The sequence below is a fragment of the Plecotus auritus genome (assembly GCF_963455305.1).
Source record: "Plecotus auritus genome assembly, chromosome: 5".
In the NCBI taxonomy this organism is placed as follows: Eukaryota; Metazoa; Chordata; class Mammalia; order Chiroptera; family Vespertilionidae; genus Plecotus; species Plecotus auritus.
Window position 1 is genome coordinate 29,742,076 of NC_137776.1, and position 19,857 is coordinate 29,761,932.

General features: G+C 40.7%; 2 protein-coding genes across 2 annotated transcripts in view; one reads left to right on the forward strand and one right to left on the reverse strand.

Annotated features, from left to right (window-relative positions):
- COL4A4 (collagen type IV alpha 4 chain) overlaps positions 1 to 4,176 on the reverse strand; it is a 111,354-nt gene extending 107,178 nt beyond the window's left edge. The window contains exon 1 of the mRNA XM_080667257.1: positions 4,125 to 4,176. The gene's annotated coding sequence lies outside the window, so the exon portion shown is untranslated. The remainder of the gene's footprint in view (positions 1 to 4,124) is intronic.
- Positions 4,177 to 4,817: 641 nt separating this feature from the next.
- Positions 4,818 to 19,857, forward strand: part of COL4A3 (collagen type IV alpha 3 chain) — a gene marked incomplete at its 5' end in the record, with an annotated part of 120,583 nt that continues 105,543 nt past the window's right edge. Inside the window, one exon of the mRNA XM_080670483.1 lies at positions 4,818 to 4,925. Within this exon, the coding sequence (XP_080526609.1) occupies positions 4,818 to 4,925 (108 nt within the window). The remainder of the gene's footprint in view (positions 4,926 to 19,857) is intronic.

The following is a 19,857-nucleotide window of genomic DNA, read 5'->3' on the forward strand; positions in this document are numbered from 1 at the left end:
GCAACTTTTGGGAGTGATAGAAAGATCTGCATCATGATTGTGGTATTGGCTTCACAGAGTCAATGCATCTATAAAACTCCTTGATTTAGGTACTTTAAAATGGGTGCTAGTTTCTGCACATAAATTATAACTCAATAAATTTATATTTTAAATGTCTCAGTTATGTTAAAAAATAATCTGTTTCTTCCCTCAAAGGCCTTGTAACCCAGAAAAGTAAAATACGTGACAGTTTCTGTGCTATATAATAAAGGTTTGAACAAAGGTCTTCCCAGAGACCATGACCTTTGATCTTTGACTTTGATCTGAAAACACAGGTTAATTACACCATAAAGACTAGAGGGAAGGTCCCGGAAGTGGAGAGAACAGCAAGTACAAAGGCATGAAGAAAATGTACAGAGTGAACCAAAGAAGTATGGGGCAAAACAGGAGAGCTTTTAGAAATTGATTTTGGACCACTCTATTCTAGAAAGTGTAGAAAATAGCTGTAAAGGCAAAGAAGAGCTCTGAAAGCTTTAAAATAAGCAAGTGACATGATGTATGTGATGGGCATTACTAATGATCCCCAAATATTTCCAGCTCTTTCCAGGAATGTGGTAGATTTCATTTCCCTGCCACTTGCAAAATGAAACATGGTCATATAACCACTTTGGCTAATGAAATGTGCAGGGAAGTAGTATGTGTCACATTCACATGAAAGCTTTTAGAGCAGTTTTTGATTTGGCACATTCTCTTCCTCTTCTGAGAAGAACACGTTGAGTGAGACTTTCCAGGAGGTTCCTGAGAGGCCATAATAAGCAGAGCTCCTCACCTTTCCCATCTCTCCACATCCTGTGATGAGCATGTCGCGTAAATGGAGAAAAAAATGTCTTGTTACTCTAAGACTGATGCTTAGTGATTGTTTGTAACTGCGCCCAAAGTAATCTAACCTTCCTGAGACAATGTGAAGTTTTAGTGGAACTCTAACTATAACATAGATGATGGATTTCACAGGAGAGAACTTGCAGGGGAGGCTACTGCAATCCACAGTTGATACGTGCAGGCACTAAGGCAGGGCCAGGAGCTCAGAAAAGAATCTGGAGATGTAATAGCAAGAACTGACATGTGTTGATAATGACTGAGATTCTAAAAGAACGTAGGGGTCAACTCTTCTAGAGGTGTTGAAAAGAGAAAGTTCTTACAAGAAGAGGAATGACTAAGTGGGGAGGGTTAAGTAAAACAAGATTAATTTTAAAATTAATTAAGATTAAATTTAACCTTTTAAAAAGGTTAAACAAGGAGCTACAAGCAGTCTGGCAAAGTGCAACTCGTCAAAAGCAGAAGCACATCCCTATCCAAAGAAAGATCATGAACTTTGGAAGAAAAAAGACCTGGGTGTGAATCCTCAGTGAATTTGTCAAGTCATCCAATGTCATTCATTCAGCAAATAGTACTAGTAACCAACTTCAATCATTCATTCAGCAATTGAACACCAAAAAGGTCCCTGCCCTAATGGGGTTTACATTCAAGTGTAGGGAAGCCAACGCTACCACATATTTCAGCATTGTGCAGAGAACAGACATGATACTGTGATTATGACAAGGAGGCAAAAATAATAATATAGGGCTTGTCAAAGACAATGACCACTTCACTTTGTTCAAAACCCTTATCTGGCACCAAAGTCAAAGGTAGAGATTTCTGTGCCCTTTGTACATACAAAGGATAGTTCATTGACCACAAGGGAGCAAGTGGATTGTGCTTCACCCTTTTCTACTGAGCTGAGAACATCTCTATCTTGTGCCACCATTTCTCATCCACCTTATTTTCTTTATGCAACTGGAGGATCAAATTCTACTATCGATTGTTTTGTGAAGACCCTGGGCAAAGGGCTTCTATTGGATCATTGCATTGGATTTCTATAACTCCTTGAGGTGGGTCCCAATGATTATGCCCAGTGTACAGAAGAGAAGACCCAGCCCAGAGAGATTAGGTCACACTATTAAGTATGGAAAGAATTCAAAATTCAGAGTTTACTGTGGAGACCAAGGTCTTAACCACGCTTCCTCCTTACTGTACAGGGTGGGGAAAAAGTAGGTTTACAGTTGTGAGTACATAAACCAGAGAGTTTATTTTGTATTATTATTGTGTTATTTTCCATACGAACAAGTGTAAACCTGTTTGGTCCCTCCCCCCGCCCCTCATATTTACATCACAAGTTTCTCTCCTGCTTTGTTGTGGCATCAGAAGTGAGGTGCAGTTGACTGCTCCTCCCACTTCAAAGGTGATAAAACTAAGTCTGGTCTTTCATCAAAATGACTTGGTTTCAGGGAAAAGAAATTAAGGTCCAAATTGAGAAATCTTCTGGAATTCAGTAAAAAGGAGGAGCATTTAACACTAACTTTGAGATTATTTTCCCCCCCCAGAAAGTAGTGTAAGTCCATACAAGATTATCATACGCCACTTGGAATTCTTGGACACTGTTATTTCAACAGAGCCTCTGATGTCCTGTCTACCCAGGATGGCAGGAGAAGGTCCATAAGAACCTCCCTGTCACTAGGAAGATGCTACTACATATCACCCTGCAATATATGTGGCCTGCGCACATGTAAGACTTAATAAAAAGTTTAATATATATTTCATAAATATATAATCTTAATAAATATAACAAGTATTTGATTTTACTTATATTTTTAATAATGCAATAAATCTTAATGAAGATGTAATAATAAAAGTCCATTTATTATTTTGCTAAGAAGAGACCCTGATTCAATGCAGCTAACTTAACTGAAACATGCAAGTAAAACAGTGGCTCTCAAACTTGATTGTAGGTGGGAATCTCCTGGAAGCTTCAAAACAAACTGATACCCGAGTCCTACCACTGGAAAGTCTGGTGTAATTGGTTTGGGATGAACTAGGTATCAGTGTTTTTAGGGGCTCCTTAAGAGATTCTAATGCACAACCACAGTTGAAAATTGCAGGCATAAAAAAATTAAAAAATTATTTAAAAAAAAAACAGAGGGAAGACTATAATATTCACTCTACAGCTAAAAGGAAAAGGGGTGTGTCTTCAATTCATCTACTGTCAGGGTTTTGTTCACCTACAGAGGTCTAATACACCATCAGACCCAATTCTAATTGAAGCAAGTGGTTCTCAGGGACCAAACCATATATTTCACAGATAGTGTTTGATGACCAACTGCTGCAGATGTCAGCGACACTGCTCCCACACAGGGGTTCCAAACCTGGAGAAGAATTCAGGTGGTCTGTGAACTTGGATGGAAGTAAAAGTGACACCTCCAGCTTCACTAGCTTTCCTGGAAGCTCAGCATTTCCTTGGTCCATGAATATGGGCAACAAACTACAATAGTATTGACAGCTCCTGAGAGTTTGCAGCCACTGGTGTTTTCATGTCACATTTCAGTTTTGCAGTCATCACTACTTTGAGATTAAAGCTATTTTAATAAATCTGTTATCAGGTCTGGGTATTTAATGCAATACTAATGATATTCGTCTGTTGTTATATCATGGCTTTAATAGTCTGATCATTGTATTCCAGTAGAACTGATTCTGACTTAATTGTATTTCATGTATTTAAAAGCATTATTCTGAGAAGGGTCTGAATGCATCCCCAGAGTCAATGTAGTCAGTGGCACAAGAAAGGGCACCAGCCCTGCTTTGAAGAGTGTGCCCTGACGAGCCAGATAACTGCACGTTTGCCTCCAAGGCCACCTCACCAAGGGCACTCCGGGAGGGAGACACCCGGGACAAAGATGGCTCTAGGTTTCCCCTGCACTTCCGCAGATAAGATTTAGCCTGAAAAGCCAGTTCAGCACAGCAGAGAATAGGATGGGCATTCTCTTTCGCCTCAGCTGCCTTTTGCTCTTGGCATTTCGGAGTGCCCAGACTGCCAGGCTGGTGGTAACTTGAGCCTCCAAATTAATCAAAACACACAGCGCCCAGTTCAAACCCAGGCAGACAAGCCAGGGAGCCAGACACGTTCTCCTCTGGTAACCCCCAGGCCCCGGCTGCCCCCCACCCCCCACCCCGCACGCCCCACCAGAGATGCCAGATTTCCTCCACTGCCCCCACCGGCAGGTGTTCCTGGCCCTAGGGCAGGGACTGCCCAGACTGGGTCCCGGGCGCCTTACCTCAGGGGGCCGCCCACAGCGCCGGGAGCCGCCTCATCTCCAGCCGGCGCCGCGCGCACCTCCAGGCTCTGCCGCGCCCCAATCCCGCGCGACTCGACTCAGCTGCCTTTCCAGGTGCAGGTGGTTGGAGAAGAGCGAGCAGTGAGATAGCACCGTCGGGAGCTGGAGCCGGCAGGCCCTCTCCAGTGCCTACACCCTGCGCGCCTCCCACTTAATCTGGGCACGGCCGCTGGCCACTCCCTTCACTCTGCTCAGCCGCCTCCCCGTCGCACACCCCCAAAATTCCCCACCTCCGACCCGCACCCCGTCCCGCTCCGCCTCGGCTCCAAGACTTTGGGAGCATCACTCCCTTCACCCCTTACCTTGGACCCTCGCCCACCTGCCCCGCAGGCGCTCGGCCCTTCCTCGCCTCCTGGGCACGACGCCCAGGTCGGAGGGACATAGCCCGGTGAGTTGGAGGGGAGGGGGGACGAGGGCGGGACCTGAGCCACTGCTTCCCTCCCTTGGAGCCACAGTCAAAAGCCTGGGTGGGGAGGGACGGACGGCGCTGCTGGGCCCTACAAAACACGCCCCGGGCTGGCTGGCGAGACCAGCTTCACAGCCGGACTCCCTTACCGAGAGCCACGCAAGGGACGCGGTGGCCGCATAGCCTGCGGGACCCGGACACGCCGGAACTCTGAGCAGGTGCCCACCATGAGCCCCTGGACGGCGCGTGGGCCGCCCGCCCTCCTGCTGCCGCCAGTGCTGGTGCTGGTGCAGGTGCTGCTACTGCTGCTGGCGGCCGCGCCCGCGGCGGGCAAGGTGAGTGCGGGGGCAGCGCCACCCCCATCCCGCGCACTGCAACTCCCCACCCTCCATCCTGGGGACCCTTCCTGGTGGCTGCGGGCTCCATGAAGGTCCCTAGGCGGGCAGCGTGGGGGCGTGAGCAAGCGGAGATGCCCAGGGAGCAGGTGGGTAGGTAGGTAGGTAGATGATCGCCAGGGATGAATGCGTGCAAGCGCCAGATACAGAGACGCACGATGTCTCTCACAGGTTGGTGAATCAGAGCAGGCAGCATGTCCTGGCAGAGCACACAGGGCTGGTAGTGGAAACCCGAGCCGGAATCCTGGCCATGCCGCTCCTTAGATGTCACTTCACGCTGAACTCTGACCTCTCTGGGTCTTGGTTTCCTCCTTGTCAGAGCTTGTGCTCCAGTGTTCAATCCGCATCATTGGGAAAAGCCGATGCCATCATCTCTAAGAGTGAACATCACCTTAGAGACAGAACTCATGTTAGTATGAATGAAGCAATATGTCACTTTCATTTCTAGTAGGAATTGGAAAGATCCCCCATTCATTTAAATCCAACCCATATTTCTTATTATTTGCAATTAAAGATAAGTTAGGTGTCCTCAATACTGTTATGACTCCTAGAATTGAGTTACTTGATTTTAAGTTGTGAAAATGAAATTTAACTTTGCAGATTCTTTCTGTGATTTTTACATTAAATATTTTAATTTGGAAAAATAATTTGGGTTAATAATGCAGTTGTTTCATTTCCAAGCATGAGCAGATGTTTTACAAATTTCATGGCTGAGTTTATGATTGGAAATTAATAGTCGCATGCATTATGTTCCATAAAAAGATTTTTGGAACCCTTGGCCACATGTAATCCAAGTACTTTCCATGCAAATTACAATGTAAGTTAAGACATTACAGATGAAGCTGACATGCCGTTGATAACTTCCATACATCTCCCCCTCCTCTGTCTAAACAAGGTATCCACTCACCATTCATGTTTCTTTTGCAGCGTTTTCTATGCATTTACATGTACATATGTGGACCCACAATGTGTTTTTTTTAACATAAATGATATGATTGATTTTATATATATATATTATATGTTATATGTTTGTTATATATGTTAATATCCTTTTGCAACCTATAAATCTGTCCATGTCAGTATTTAAGATAGATCTATTTTTTTCTTTTTTGCCCCCTTGCATAGTTTTCCACAATATGAATATGCCAAAACTATTGTGCCTTTCTCCTACTGATTTACAAAACTTAGGCTATTTAGTGTTTTACATTTTATAAGTTTTGTAATCCATGTATCTCTTCATGGAGCTGGTTCTAACCAATGCATTTTGCATAGACTAGGAATGTGCAACCCAGGTAGCTCAATACTTCTGGGGATAATGGATGAAACTCATCCAAGTCAGTGAAGATTGTCTACCAGCTTTAGTCCAGGAATAAATAAATCTACAAGCAAAAAACCTAGAGGAGATGTATGCTATGGGAAGGCTTGGGGAAAAGGTCCAGAGCAGGGTTTGCACATCCTTCTAAACTCCAAAAAAAAAAAAAAGAGGAGATATACTGTATATTAGAGAGGGGTGGAGAAAAAGAGGGGGAATTACGTGTGTATAAAGATCAGCCAGAAAAAGTGTGTTCTGTGATTATACAACCTCTAATTAGACTAATTTTCAATTATATTGTCATATTCCCAGATTATTATTTTTTTATTAATATTTTTTAGAAAGAGAGGAAGGGAGAAGGATAGAGACATAGAAACATCAGTGAGAGAGGTCATCAATCAGCTGCCTGCGGCACACACCCCCACTGGGGATCAAGCCAGCAACCCAGGCATGTGCCCTGACCAGGAATCAAACCAGCGACCTCTTGGTTCCTGGGTCAATGCTCAACCATTGAGCCCATATTATTTTTTACATGTCAAATTTGAGATAACAGTTTATCTTTCCTCTTTTGGCCCTAAAATTCCAGACTGGGCAGAAACATGGCAAGCAAATACCAGGAGCTGAATAATAACTGGATTTAGGGAGGATACTCTCTCAACATAATTCATTTCTAAATTTAAAAACATAAGCTGAGTTAGGAAATATTTCAAACTAACAGGAAGTGATGGGACAGACACCATTGTATCTGTCCTCAAGAGTAAGCAAGCATGAATAAGCTTTAACCTGTTTGCTCTCACCTGTTTTTCTTAGGAAAAACAATGTATAAATAGAGAAGGTCACAAACAGTCTTTGATCCATCTCCCACCCCCACGAGGTGTGCACACAGCTGACCATGGGTTTGAACTGTGAGTCCACTAATTTTTTTTTAAGTAAATGCAATAGCCCTTCCTATTCCAGGGTTTCACATCCTCGGATTTCCTATCAGCAGATTCAACCAACCGTGGATCAAAAAACAACAGTATTTCCTCATTCCCAACCGCACATGGTAAATACTGTTTTCAGAGGTTGGTTGAGTCCACCAATGCACAGGGCCAACTGTAGAGTCAAAAGTTACACCAAGACACCAAGATACTTTATTGTGCTGAGGGAGGGGATGCCCCTTAAAAGGGTCAATTGTGTATCATTCCCAGTGCATGGTTTTGTATTTATACTCTGTGTGTGTGTTAGTTTCTATATATATAGTTTTGTGGTCTTTCAATTGTAAAAGATAGTTTCACATTACACATACCTATTGGGGCTTGCATGAAATCCAGTATATGTTTTTTGGAGAGTCCCTTTTATTCATGTTGATACACATAGAATTGATTTATTTATATACATATAGATGCATAGCTCTTGAATAGTATCTACTTATATAAATAAAGCACAGTTCATTTTTCCATGCCCCTTAACTCAATAAGCTTGTTTCCATGTTTTTATTCTACAAAGTTGAAATGTACATCTTTGTGTATGTGCCATGGTAACAACCCAACTTTTCATTCCTAGATGGGATTCAGAAAGACTTAATAAAGAAAGCATACTTTAAATTTTATTAGAAATTGTCAAATCGAGCTCCAAAAGGGTTGTACCAACAGTGAGCCTAAATACCTATATCCCCATATCCTTAGCAAAACTTGGAGTGCTTAGATGTTAATGAGTTGTGAAATAGGATCTTGTGTTGACTAGTGAGTTTGTGAATCTTCATATTTTAATTGGCAGTTTATATTTCCCTCGGAGTGAATTGCATGGAGAGCTCTTTGCCTGTTTATCTACTGTGACCTTTGTCCTTTTTGTTGCTAATTAATTAGAATATATGTTAATTTATATATGAAATCCAGTATATATGTATTTCCTCATTCCCAACTGCACATGGAAAATACAGTTTTCCAGCAGAGGTTGGTTAAATCCACCAATGCACAGGGCCAACTCTAGAAAAAAAAAAAAATATATATATATATATGTATATATATATATATAAATTTTGCCATTTAAATGTGCAGAAAATATTTTATTCCAGTCTTTGATTTATCTTCTCATTTAATTATTGGTACCTTAATGTATAACATTTTTTGTCTACTATAATCTCAAACTTATCCATTTTTTTCCTTAGTATTTTGTGGTTTGGATCTTTTTAAGAAATCCTTTCCTTCCCTGGGATTATAAAAATGTTCTTATTTTTTTTAATAGTTTTACAGTTTAACACTTTTACATTTAGAACTTTTAATCCTGCAATTGTTTTCTACTTATAGAACATGATTTCATCTTCTTCCATAGAGGTAGCAAATTGTCCCAACACTACTTATTGAACAGTCCATTCTTTTCCTTGCTGTTTTGTAGTATTACATCTGTGAACATGTGTAGCAAGCACTCATTCATATTTGAGTCTGTTTTCATATATAGGTATGTTCATTTAGGGCTTTACTTTCTCACAATGATTTAGGGTTTTCTATTTCTTTAATTTCAAAGTATTTAATATTTTATCGCTACTGTAAATGGCATATTTTGCAAAACTTAATAGTCTAACTATTAAAGATAGAGCAAAACACAGTTGAATTTTGTATTTTGACTTTAATAAAGCAACTTTGAATAGTTGAAATGCATTTAAGGCTAAAAATTTTTCTCTAAAATACTGCTTTAGCTGCACCGCACACATTTTAATAAGCACTATTTTAATATCATTAAATTTTAAAATCTTTTCTAATTGATTTCTTTGTCCTATGTGTTATTTAGATGTTTATTTATTTTTAATACCCAAAAAGATGGGGATTTTCTAGTTATCTTTTTTTATTGAATTGTGGTAATCTGACTTTGAAGATTTCTATGTAAATCAATTAGATCAAGATTTTTGATCATGCTATTAAAATTATAATGTATGTGCACATGTGTTTCTTAATATATCCTTCTCAGTGGATATTTATCTGAGATTCTATACTTTTCATCAAGTCTTGAAAATTGTCAGATATTTCTTTTTTATATTTCTCCTTTCCCACTCTACTCCTAGAGTTGTTAGGATGCATGCTGGACCTTCTCACCTTTTCCTCCAGTTCTCCTAACTTCTTATATCAGAACCCTTTCAGATGCTGCTCAGCTCCTCTTGGCCTCACTTTGCTCCTGGGCTGTGGGGACTTACTCCCCAGCTGTCACCTTGGCCACAGACTTGACACAGGCACAGCCTAATGGCTTCTGTAGATTCTATCTCATGGCTTCTTATTGTGCTCTAGAAATGTAGGGAATTAACACCTATGGGGCAAATCTTTGACCAGTGGGAGACAGGAGCCACTGGATAAAATTCTTCTCTCCACAGAGCAACTGTCATGAAGTAAGAGGGTTATGCAGACTCCCTATGAGACCAATACCAGTTGTACTTGAGACCAAGTTGTAGCATTTTGAGCTTTTGTTCTGGTGCTGCTTCCCTCCAGGCTGCATTCTATGAAACATATTCATACACATCTTTCAATTTTTATTTTTTTATTTTTTTTTAAATATTTTATTGATTTTTTACAGAGAGGAAGAGAGAGGGACAGAGAGTTAGAAACATCGATGAGAGAGAAACATCGATCAGCTGCCTCCTGCACATTCCCTACCGGGTATGTGCCCGCAACCAAGGTACATGCCCTCGACTGGAATCGAACCCGGGACCCTTGAGTCCACAGGCCGATGCTCTATCCACTGAGCCAAACCAGTTAGGGCCATCTTTCAATTTTTAGTTCTCTCTTCTGTTGTTTGTAATTTTCAGATTTTTAAAATCTACTTTAATTTTCAATAATAAAAGAAAACTCTAGAACCATTCGATATGGGTTGTGCCTAAATATCTATACAACTTTTTCTCCAAAAAGTTAAGGTGGTTGGCCCTGGCTACAAATGCTTAAAGCTATACACATTCCCATTTGTATATATTCAATTATATTGCCCCACTATCAAAATATGAGGAAGTTATGTGCATAAAGAATTAAAGAAACATTACCAAAACAGCCAACACTTGGAGAAAAGAATGGAGATAAGGAGAGATATATTAAAAACCAATATGGCACACCTCACCTTTCTTCTTCAACTATAAACTAGATATCACTAGAGTTCAGCCAGGTAGCAGGTTCAATGTTACCTTGTACCAATTACCTCCTGAAAGAGCAATGTTTTTGCTATCTGAAAGTGGTGGTACTTTATGTATTGTAGATAAAATATTCAGTACAATGCCTGGTACAAAGTAAGTAGCCAGTTTTTATATTCTAGCTGTAATTATTTGGTTATTACTATGAAAAGGAAGGAGAGCATGGGACAGAGACTTAGACATGTGGCCAGGTGTTGGGGATTCACTGAAAAACTAGACAGTCTGCATCCCTGGCCATGGTTAGGAGTCTAGCAGAGTAGGGCAGGGAGACAACCAGCCCAGCAAACAAGTGTGTAACTAGATCGTGGTGCCTGCCAGGACAGGATGGGATGTGGTGACGGAGGAGAGATTCTACCATAGCTAGAGGTAGTTGGGAACACCTCTCTAAGGAACTGGCTCACAGGCTAAGCCCTTACACGGAGACAGCCTTGGGAAGCATTAAAGAGTGTGGCCAGGCCACAGTCTCTCCATGGCGGAGAGAGGCCAGGCACTTCCAATTTTATGGCTTCTGGGTTGTCAAAGAATAAAACCAGACTAACAGAAGTTTTTTTGTAAAAAGAAAGAGAAAAAGTTGAGTTAAATTACTCACCACAAGGGGAATGCATATGCTGAGTATTTTGCTAGAGGTGGAGTGAGGAAAGGGAAGCAGGGAACCACGGTACCCCGAGGGGGTGGGGTCCGGGTGGTTGTGCTCATGGAGGATGGAAAATTGCTCATTGTGTAAGGTGATATCAGTCCACAAGACTGCATGTGGCTGAACATTGTATAATCTTAATGTTTGCACTGAACAAATTAATATTGTAACATAAAGAGCTATTCACAGGACATTAGTACTGGATGAGTAATGAATTCACACTGTGACTTGGTAATGGGCCCACTTCTCAAGTGGTGTGGTGAAAACATTCTTCTTTCACTCCTGTTGATGTGTCTTTGTCATTGTCTCCTCAACCTCATTTAGACTAGAAGGGTTTGAATTTGCTGAATGTAGCTGTGAGGCCCAGGGCAGGAAGCTGATGCTGCACCTGAAGAGCCCTTGTTGCAGCCAATGTAGGCCAGGGCCTGAGGGGGCTCTAAGCCAGGGAAGGGTGAAACCAGTTAAGGACCTGCTGGAAGGAGGTGAAGAACTCTGCACTCAAAGAACCAGCAACACCAGCCCCACCCCACCCCCACCAAACCCCATGCTGGTTAGGAAGGCAGAATGTCACGTGGGCCCACCTCAAACCTCCCCAGTGGGTCTGCATTTTAACCAGCTCTACAGGCATTTGTGGGCACACTGTTGTCTGAGAACAGTGCCAGCCTCCATAAGCAGTCTGGAGGGTCCTTCAATGGGATGGCACTCAGGACTGTGACATGACTCCACTTTTAAAGATTTGTTCTCTCCTTGGGAATCCAACTTACATAAAGGACAAGTGACAGAATAGGAGACAAGTCATGTTGGTTTCTCTTTGGCTACGTCTTGCAAGTCAGAGAGAGAGGAAAGAAGGGGAACCAGTCTAGATCAACACAGCAGTTGCTCAGTCTGTCCCTGATTCAGTGCTCTTAATTTGATAATCATTCATGTACACACAAAGGAAGGTAAAAAATCCAGTTCATGGTCCAATTTATGTGTACACACCTAAGCTATGTGTCCTATAAATGCACACACATATATTTAAAGAGTACTTGATATTCTCAGCATTTTAGTATTAATTATTGCAATGAATTAATGGATTTTAAAAAGTGGAATCCTCGGAACTATTTAAAACATAACCATATGCCCTAGCCGGTTTGGCTCAGTGGATAGAGCATCGGCCTGCAGACCGAAAGGTCCTAGGTTCAATTCTAGTCAAGGATGCGTACCTGGGTTGCACACTCCTCCCCAGCTGGGCCCTAGTCAAGGGTCATGCAGGAAGCAACCAATCAATGTGTTTCTCTCTGTCTTTCCCTCTCTCTTCCACTCTCTCTAAAAATCAGTGGGAAAATATCCTCAGGTGCGGATCAAAAAACAAGACCAAAACCAAAAAACATAACCATATAAAATCTTTTACTTTTCTGACAGTAGTTTGGGATAAGTTAGGAATTTTCCATCCTTAAACTTTAAGATCAATGTTTGTTCATTAGATTGTCTCTCTAAATTGGTCTTGGAGCAGTGATTCCACTGTTTAAAGATGAGTTCAAGTGTATTTAGAAACCGTGGGAGATTCGTCATTATGTAGACAAAACAGTCAGGTCACTGGATTTTTTTCCCCACCGGGATATTTTGTTGTTACATGAGGTTCTCAAGGAAAAAAGTTCTGCAAATGGAAAGTTGAGAAAGCTTCAATGTTTTCCCTGAGAATCAAAGGACAAAGTATGTCTGGAAAGATCCAAGACAACAAGGCTAATTTTCATTTTTCAGTTTCACCACGTGACAGGATAGTTTTATGTTGTTTATTTATATGTGATATTGGGAAAGCTGAAGAGTTCACATGCTGGCTTTTAAACAAGGTTTATGTGCTGTACAAAGTTTAGAAAATGTTTAAAAGTACAAAAAGAAATATAAAAATAAAAACTGTCTATAATCATGATACTTGTAGATGTTTACTGGTAACATTTTGGTGTATCCCCTTCTAGACTTTTTAAAAATATGTTTTTATATATTTTTATTGATTTCAGAGAGAAGAAGGGAGAGGGAAAGATAGAAACATCAGTTATGAGAGAGAATCATCTATCAGCTGCCTCCTGCATACCCCCCACTGGGGATTGTGCCTGCAACCAGGGCATGTGCCCTGACCAGGAATGGAACTGTGACCTACTGGTTCATGGGTTCATGCTCAACCATTGAAACACACCAGGCAGACTAGACCTTTTTTTTTTAAATTCTACTTTTTTTCATATAATAATTGGTAAAATTTTTGAGTCATTAACTATTTCAGATATCATTTCTAAATGTCTACAGAGTGTATTTCATTGCAGGTTGGTACCATAACTTATTAATGCCCTTCTATTGAATATTTTGGTTATTTGTAATTATTGAGAAACTAGAGGCCCGGTGCACGAATTCATGCATGGGTGGGGTCCCTTGGCGTGGCCTGTGGGGATTGGGCTGAAACCGGCATTCCAATGCTGCCTGCTGCTCCTGCCTGCCATTCCCACTCATCTCAGCCCCGCTGTGCCTGCCATGGACTTGCATCCAGTCAGTCCTGATCAGGAGAGGCTCGTGCCACCACAGCGGTGCTCACCAGCCATGAGCCCTGCGTCTGGTGCCCATCCCAAGGAGGGTGGGAGGGACCGGGATGCAGTTGTCAGGAGCTACCTGGCAGCTGCTTTTATATCATTTCTTCCTTGTGGAGCGTCGAGGGAGGGGAAGTGGCCACGGAGCTGTCGGGATTGTACGGGCAGTGCCCGTCCAACAGTGCCTGGCCTGTTCTCTGGAGATTGGACCTGCAGGACTGCTGAGGAGTCAATGGCTGCCACCATGCTGGTGGGTCCCTGGGATGGGTCAGTCAGCTGAGCGGCACTCCCACTGTGAGAGCGCACTGATCACCAGGGGGAGCTCCTTCGTGAGCGTTTGACCGGTCATTCGGTCACTTAGGCTATTATATGTATAGATAATGCTACAATGGAGCTCCTTGAAGATAAACATTTACAAAATCATATTTTAAATAATTTTATATGTAGATGATTTATCAACTGTGATTTTATGCATTCCTGAGTACAATGTCAAGGTAATAGCATTCCTGATTTATAGATGAGGGTCTGATCCAAGGGCATTTATCAAGTTAGCACAGGAAGTGGGTTTAGAATTGGGAGTTCTGGTTATTAGGGCTCTTTCCTACTAAAAACTTCCCAGATAATCTAAAGGGAGTGTCAGATGCCACTTTATTCATCATTAAACTAACTTAACAATATTTGAGATAAGATTGATTTTTAAAATGCTTTGGTTATTGAGAAAGAATGATTCTTTTTTAATATATTTTTATTGATATCAGAGAGGAAGGGAGAGGGAGAGAGAGATAGAAACATCAATGATGAGAGAGAATCATTGATCGGCTGCCTCCTGCATGCCCCCTACTGGGGATTGAGCCCGCAACCCTGGCATATGCCCTTGACTGGAATCGAACCTGAGACCCTTCAGTCCGCAGGTTGACGCTCTATCCACTGAGCCAACCTGGCTAGGGAGAAAGAATGATTCTTGACACTATTATCCTTTTATAATCAAAGCATCGATGAAATGCTTTTATTTACTGAAGTATTATTTTGTTTCTGCAATCTAGAAAGAGTTTAACCTATTTCCAGGGGTTTCTCCTACTGATCTCCTTGAAGATGGGTGTCATGCCTTACCCATTCTTCTGGGTCCAGCTCTTGGCATCACACTGGTACTACTGGTCCTCAATGAATGTTCATGGAATGGGGCCAACATTTTATTAAATACCAAAACTAAAATTCAATAAAGAATTAATAGATTCTTGAACCCTTTGGCCTAAGCCTAAAAAGAAAACTCTATTTTTCAGATGAAATATTGGAGGCTTTATTTATTCATTCAACTAGATGCTGGGACAAAGGTAGATTAAACCAATGTTCCTTCCTGCTGTCACAGAGAATGCCACCAAGTGAGAGGTTTAGATAAGTGCACAGACAGTAACAATGAAATTACACATGGTGGGACCAGACAAGTGTGGGAAAGCAAAACTTAAGTGGAGTTAAGAAGGAAGAACAAAGATCAGTATAAACAGCAAACATGCAGGGTTTAGATGAAGCAAATGTGTAAGGGTAATGGAGTCAGAAAGTAGTAAGATTCCAGTGACTTTAAAACATAGTTTATCTTTAAAGTACTTAAAATTGTTGGAATGGGCAGAAAGCAGCATGTAGAGTTGCTGATGGTACTTTTACCTTCTCCCAGCCTCTGCCCCAGCTGGAACCCGGGTCAGCTTTTAATAACAGGGCTGGATTCTCCTTATTTTGCAGATTCCACAAGCCCTTCCAAAAAGTGATAAAAATAAGAACAATGCTGTATCTGAAATCTCATAAGATAAGGTCCCTACCAATTGGAAGCCAGACTATATGCCTGTGTAGATACCAGTGCTAATTGCTATTGATGCAGTTGGAGTCGAGGACCAAGAACTGATCAATCAAACACTGCATGTGCCTGAGGCTGTGCCCTCAAAACTGGTCAGAGTTTTGTACTCACTGTGACCTGCTCAGGCCTTTCATAGACGGAGCATTCAGACCTCAGAAGACCTGAACAAGCAGTATCACCACACCCCAGGAGAGCAGTCATGCAGGCAAGGGCATCTGAGGCACCCTGCCATCCAAAAGAAGCAGCGCATGGCAGCAGTAAGACCCCTCATCCTGTGCAGGGAGAAAGACACTGTGTGATAGTTTGGGGCAGGTCACTTGAATTCCAAGACTCTCCATTTCCTCTATCATAAGATGTGGTTGATAAAACCTACCCCTCCTATCTCCAGAAATAATGCACTTGAACACATTTTGCACACAGGAAAGTGTTCTACAAATGCCAGGTTGTATTGAGACAGGAATGAGTTTCAATGTCAGAAAAGCAATAGTCCAAATATGGGTGTTTTTTTTTACGCATTTAAGTCTCCTGTTATTTTTGTGACCTAGTATCAACTTCCTGGAATGTATTAAGGAGTTTTTTTTATTTTCAAAAATATTATTCAGTGCATTCTTTGCTGCTGGTATTTTCTAATAACATTATTTAGAAACATCAGCAGAAATGCCATCCTCCCTCAGCACTGTCCCCATTAAAAAAATGAACGGTCTTATTTACATTGCACCATCCCATGTGAATAATGATGCTACAACTCATCCAGTGATTTCATCATTTTTATGGTTACTTTCCAAACACTTCAATGAAAATACCTGTTAATTATGGAGATAATCCTGGGTAACATTTAATGATAATAAATTATTTCTTTTTTTAATCTTTAAAATATAGACTCGTTGGCATGTATTTAAAAGAGAAGCCATGTAACCAGCTTTGGCTACAGCCTCCCTCAAATTCCATTAATATGTAATCAGCTGCAATAGGGTAGAAAGTGTAAATTCACTTGATACCCATTCACTGAGCTCCTTAAGTGCAACGCACTGGGCTAAGGAAACCCTTGGAATATCCTTTAAACAGAGGCTGGCTCCTTGGGAAGTTTCAAGATGAAGTCTCTAGAACTAGTTATCAGATAGAGCAAAGATATTTTTTCTATGTTGATCTTTTTTCTAACAATAAAAGTAATATATGCCCATTTGTGAACATTTGAGATCTATAGATAAGGATAAAAATAGTACTACTAATATAAAAACCTAGAATAGGCAGTGTTAATATTTTGTTATATTTGTATAAAGTGAGATCATATAGAATTTTGTATCTTCCTTTTTTGACATTATATGGTTATTACTTTCTCACATAATTAAATACCTTTTAGAATCAAATGCATCCTATTTCATCATGTTGATATACCATGTTTAGGTTTATTTCACCCGAACTTTTGATATTATAAACAAAGCTATGATGAATCCTTGCCCACATATCTTTTTGTAAGACTCCTATAGTAGTAGGAGTCTTATTAATTAGATAAACCAGTATACATTTTTTATACAAGTGGCTTAGCATTTGGAGAGAATGGCACATTTCCAATCAATGCACCAAAGAGCAACATTTTTCTCTCCCAGCACCTCTCCATCTACCCTATCTCCTCACGCTTCTCTCTTCCATGTTTATGTCCTCCCAACAGGTAACATTTGGTCCTAGGATCTCTTAGGCTTTTTCTAGGTTTCTTGAAGGCTGATCTGGCTTAAACCATGCATCTAAATTAAAATTGAATTAATTTAATAACAAGTCAAGCAGTAACTTGATAAACTCTGTAATCTATTATAATCTCAGTAAATTATATAATGGCTGCTTTATGATCTTGGGAGCAAATGGAGTGCAGAAAAAAATCAAGAATTGAAATAAAGAAAAAACTTTTAGACCCACAATTTTGTAAAAGAGGAAAATATTCTTCACCTATTGAAACAAAATATAAATCAGACCCCTCTTGAACCATCACATATAAGATTCAAATACTTTTCATGAATGCAATGTGTTTAACAGTTTCTGAAGTCAAAACAAAAGACTAATGTCAATTACACTGAACATCCACCCACTAACATACTGTAAATGATTTACCTGGGAATCTATTTTAATAAAGTTCACCTTCAGAAAGTAGCAGTCAGAAAAACCTCACTGAAGCCAGACTTGTTTTTACATGTGAAACTGCTATGCTCTGTCATTTGGATAAATCACTGAATTGGTCTAAATACAGTGGGTTCTTTGTTGTTGTTATTGTAAGCTTTTATTGGCCTAGAATTTGTCTGTTTATTCACTATGAAGAAGGACAGTGCTTTTTTGTTTCTAAAATTGGAGTGGTAGTTTCTAATTCTATAAGCAAATTGAAGATGATCATGTTCATCAGAACCACTGTAGTTAACCAAGACCCCCAAAAGGTGATCACCATCAGTCTATCTCTGGGACCATCTGAAGAAGTAAAAATGTGCATAGCTATGCATTCAAATAAAGTTAAGGGACTGCTGATTCAAATCATAATACCTTCCTGAACTCTGAATCCATCATTTCTCATCTGTTTTAATCTGAGGACTGTTTTCTCATGTAAAAAATTTTAACAAGCCCAAACTTGTTTGAGATGCTAGAAAGTCAACCATTATATAACTCACTCCACCGAGAACTAGCTATGTGGCCCTAGCTAAGTGGTTGAGCTTTTTTTTCCTTCTCTTAAAATGGGGACAATAATAGGAACCTATAGGTTTATATATATGATGATGATTAAATATGATAATGTCTATAAATGCTTAAATCTTTGTCTGGTGCATTAGTAACTCACTAAGTATTCACGGTGGTAAGCAGTGATATTCGGCAGTACTTGACCAAATCATCATTCGGATTTTACCTACTAGATCTCGGTGGTCAGACGTCTTTCAGTTTACTTTACAATCTTTTGTTGCATACTGAGAGAGCAATTGAGCTACACATTTCTAAAAAGAATAGTTTCTAATTATTTCACGAAGTATATGTTTTATTTTTTAATTTCAATTTATCAACAGGAATACACATGAATTCAATTAGAATTGTTCCTAATGACACTGCATTCACTAACATTGGATTTTTTAAAGATTTGACTTTGGGACATATGGAAAGTAATTTCTAAGTAAATAGATTTCTAAGGGTTATGCATTTTCAAAGGAAGAATAGATCCGTTTGTTTGCCTGTTTGCTGTGCCATTTTGCAAAATTTTGGAAGTAGATAAATATCTTGAATTGTTCTGGTAAAATTAAGCATTTTGGGCAAAAGAGCCTAGGATAACAGTAACCAGCATAAGGATAGGATGAATCTGGAGAATTTCTGAGAAACTGTGGCCCAGGAACATCTGAATGTTCTAACCAGAGACCAGAGCCAAGTAGTAGATGACAATAAGGGGAACACAGATCAGAGGGCTCCATGGAAATGTATTTGACTTCAGACTTTAGGTCAAACCAAACAGAAGACTGACTCAAACTTAGTGGTTATCAAACTTGGCCAGGACTTGAAGTAAGAAAAGACAAGGTCAACAGACAGGCAGATAGAAAGCAGGTGATACCAGAAAGCGGGGCAGAGGATGTCTGCTCTTTTTTCCTGACCACTCTCCTTTTCTCCTCTGGTGTTACCATGTTGATTGTACCTGAGAAAACTTTCTTCCCCTCACAGTGTCGCTTAGCCAAGGGTTGGGCACATAACCTACACTGAACCATTCAAGTGCCCTCTCCAGGAATTTTCAATCTACAACTGAAAGGGCAAGGATCTTATCCTTCCTGACAGCATGCCTGAAACATTCTCCGTTAGTTTTTGTACCTTGATCCTCACAAGAGCCCTGAGGCTGAACTCTTCTGAGGCCTGTTTATTTAACTTTTCTTCAACTTCTGTGTGCTACCCTATTCCAACAAATTCCTCTTTTATCATTCAGTTAGCATAAGTAATTTCTGTTGCTTGCCACCAAAGAACCCTGGCAAGGATTCAGGAATCCAGACAACAGTCTGGCCAGGAGAACTGGTGGGTCAGCAGCCTTCTACCCCAGCCAAGGAGCCTCTGATATTAACATGTGAGGAGAGAGTTACCTTCAGGAGCAACAATTTGCACCAACCAGCGTGCATGGGTGCACTTTTGCTAGGAAACTGACCTGGCAGTTACCCAAGATGGACTGGGGCATGTGAGAACTGAATTACTGATTAATCATTGCTTATCATCAAATTATGAGGCATTTTATGCTTTATATATATACTAGAGGCCCGGTGCACGAAATTCGTGCATGGGGGGGGTGTGTCCCTCAGCCCAGCCTGCACCCTCTCCAGCCTGATAGGATCGGGCCTAAACGGGCAGTCAGACATCCCTCTCACAATCCAGGAATGCT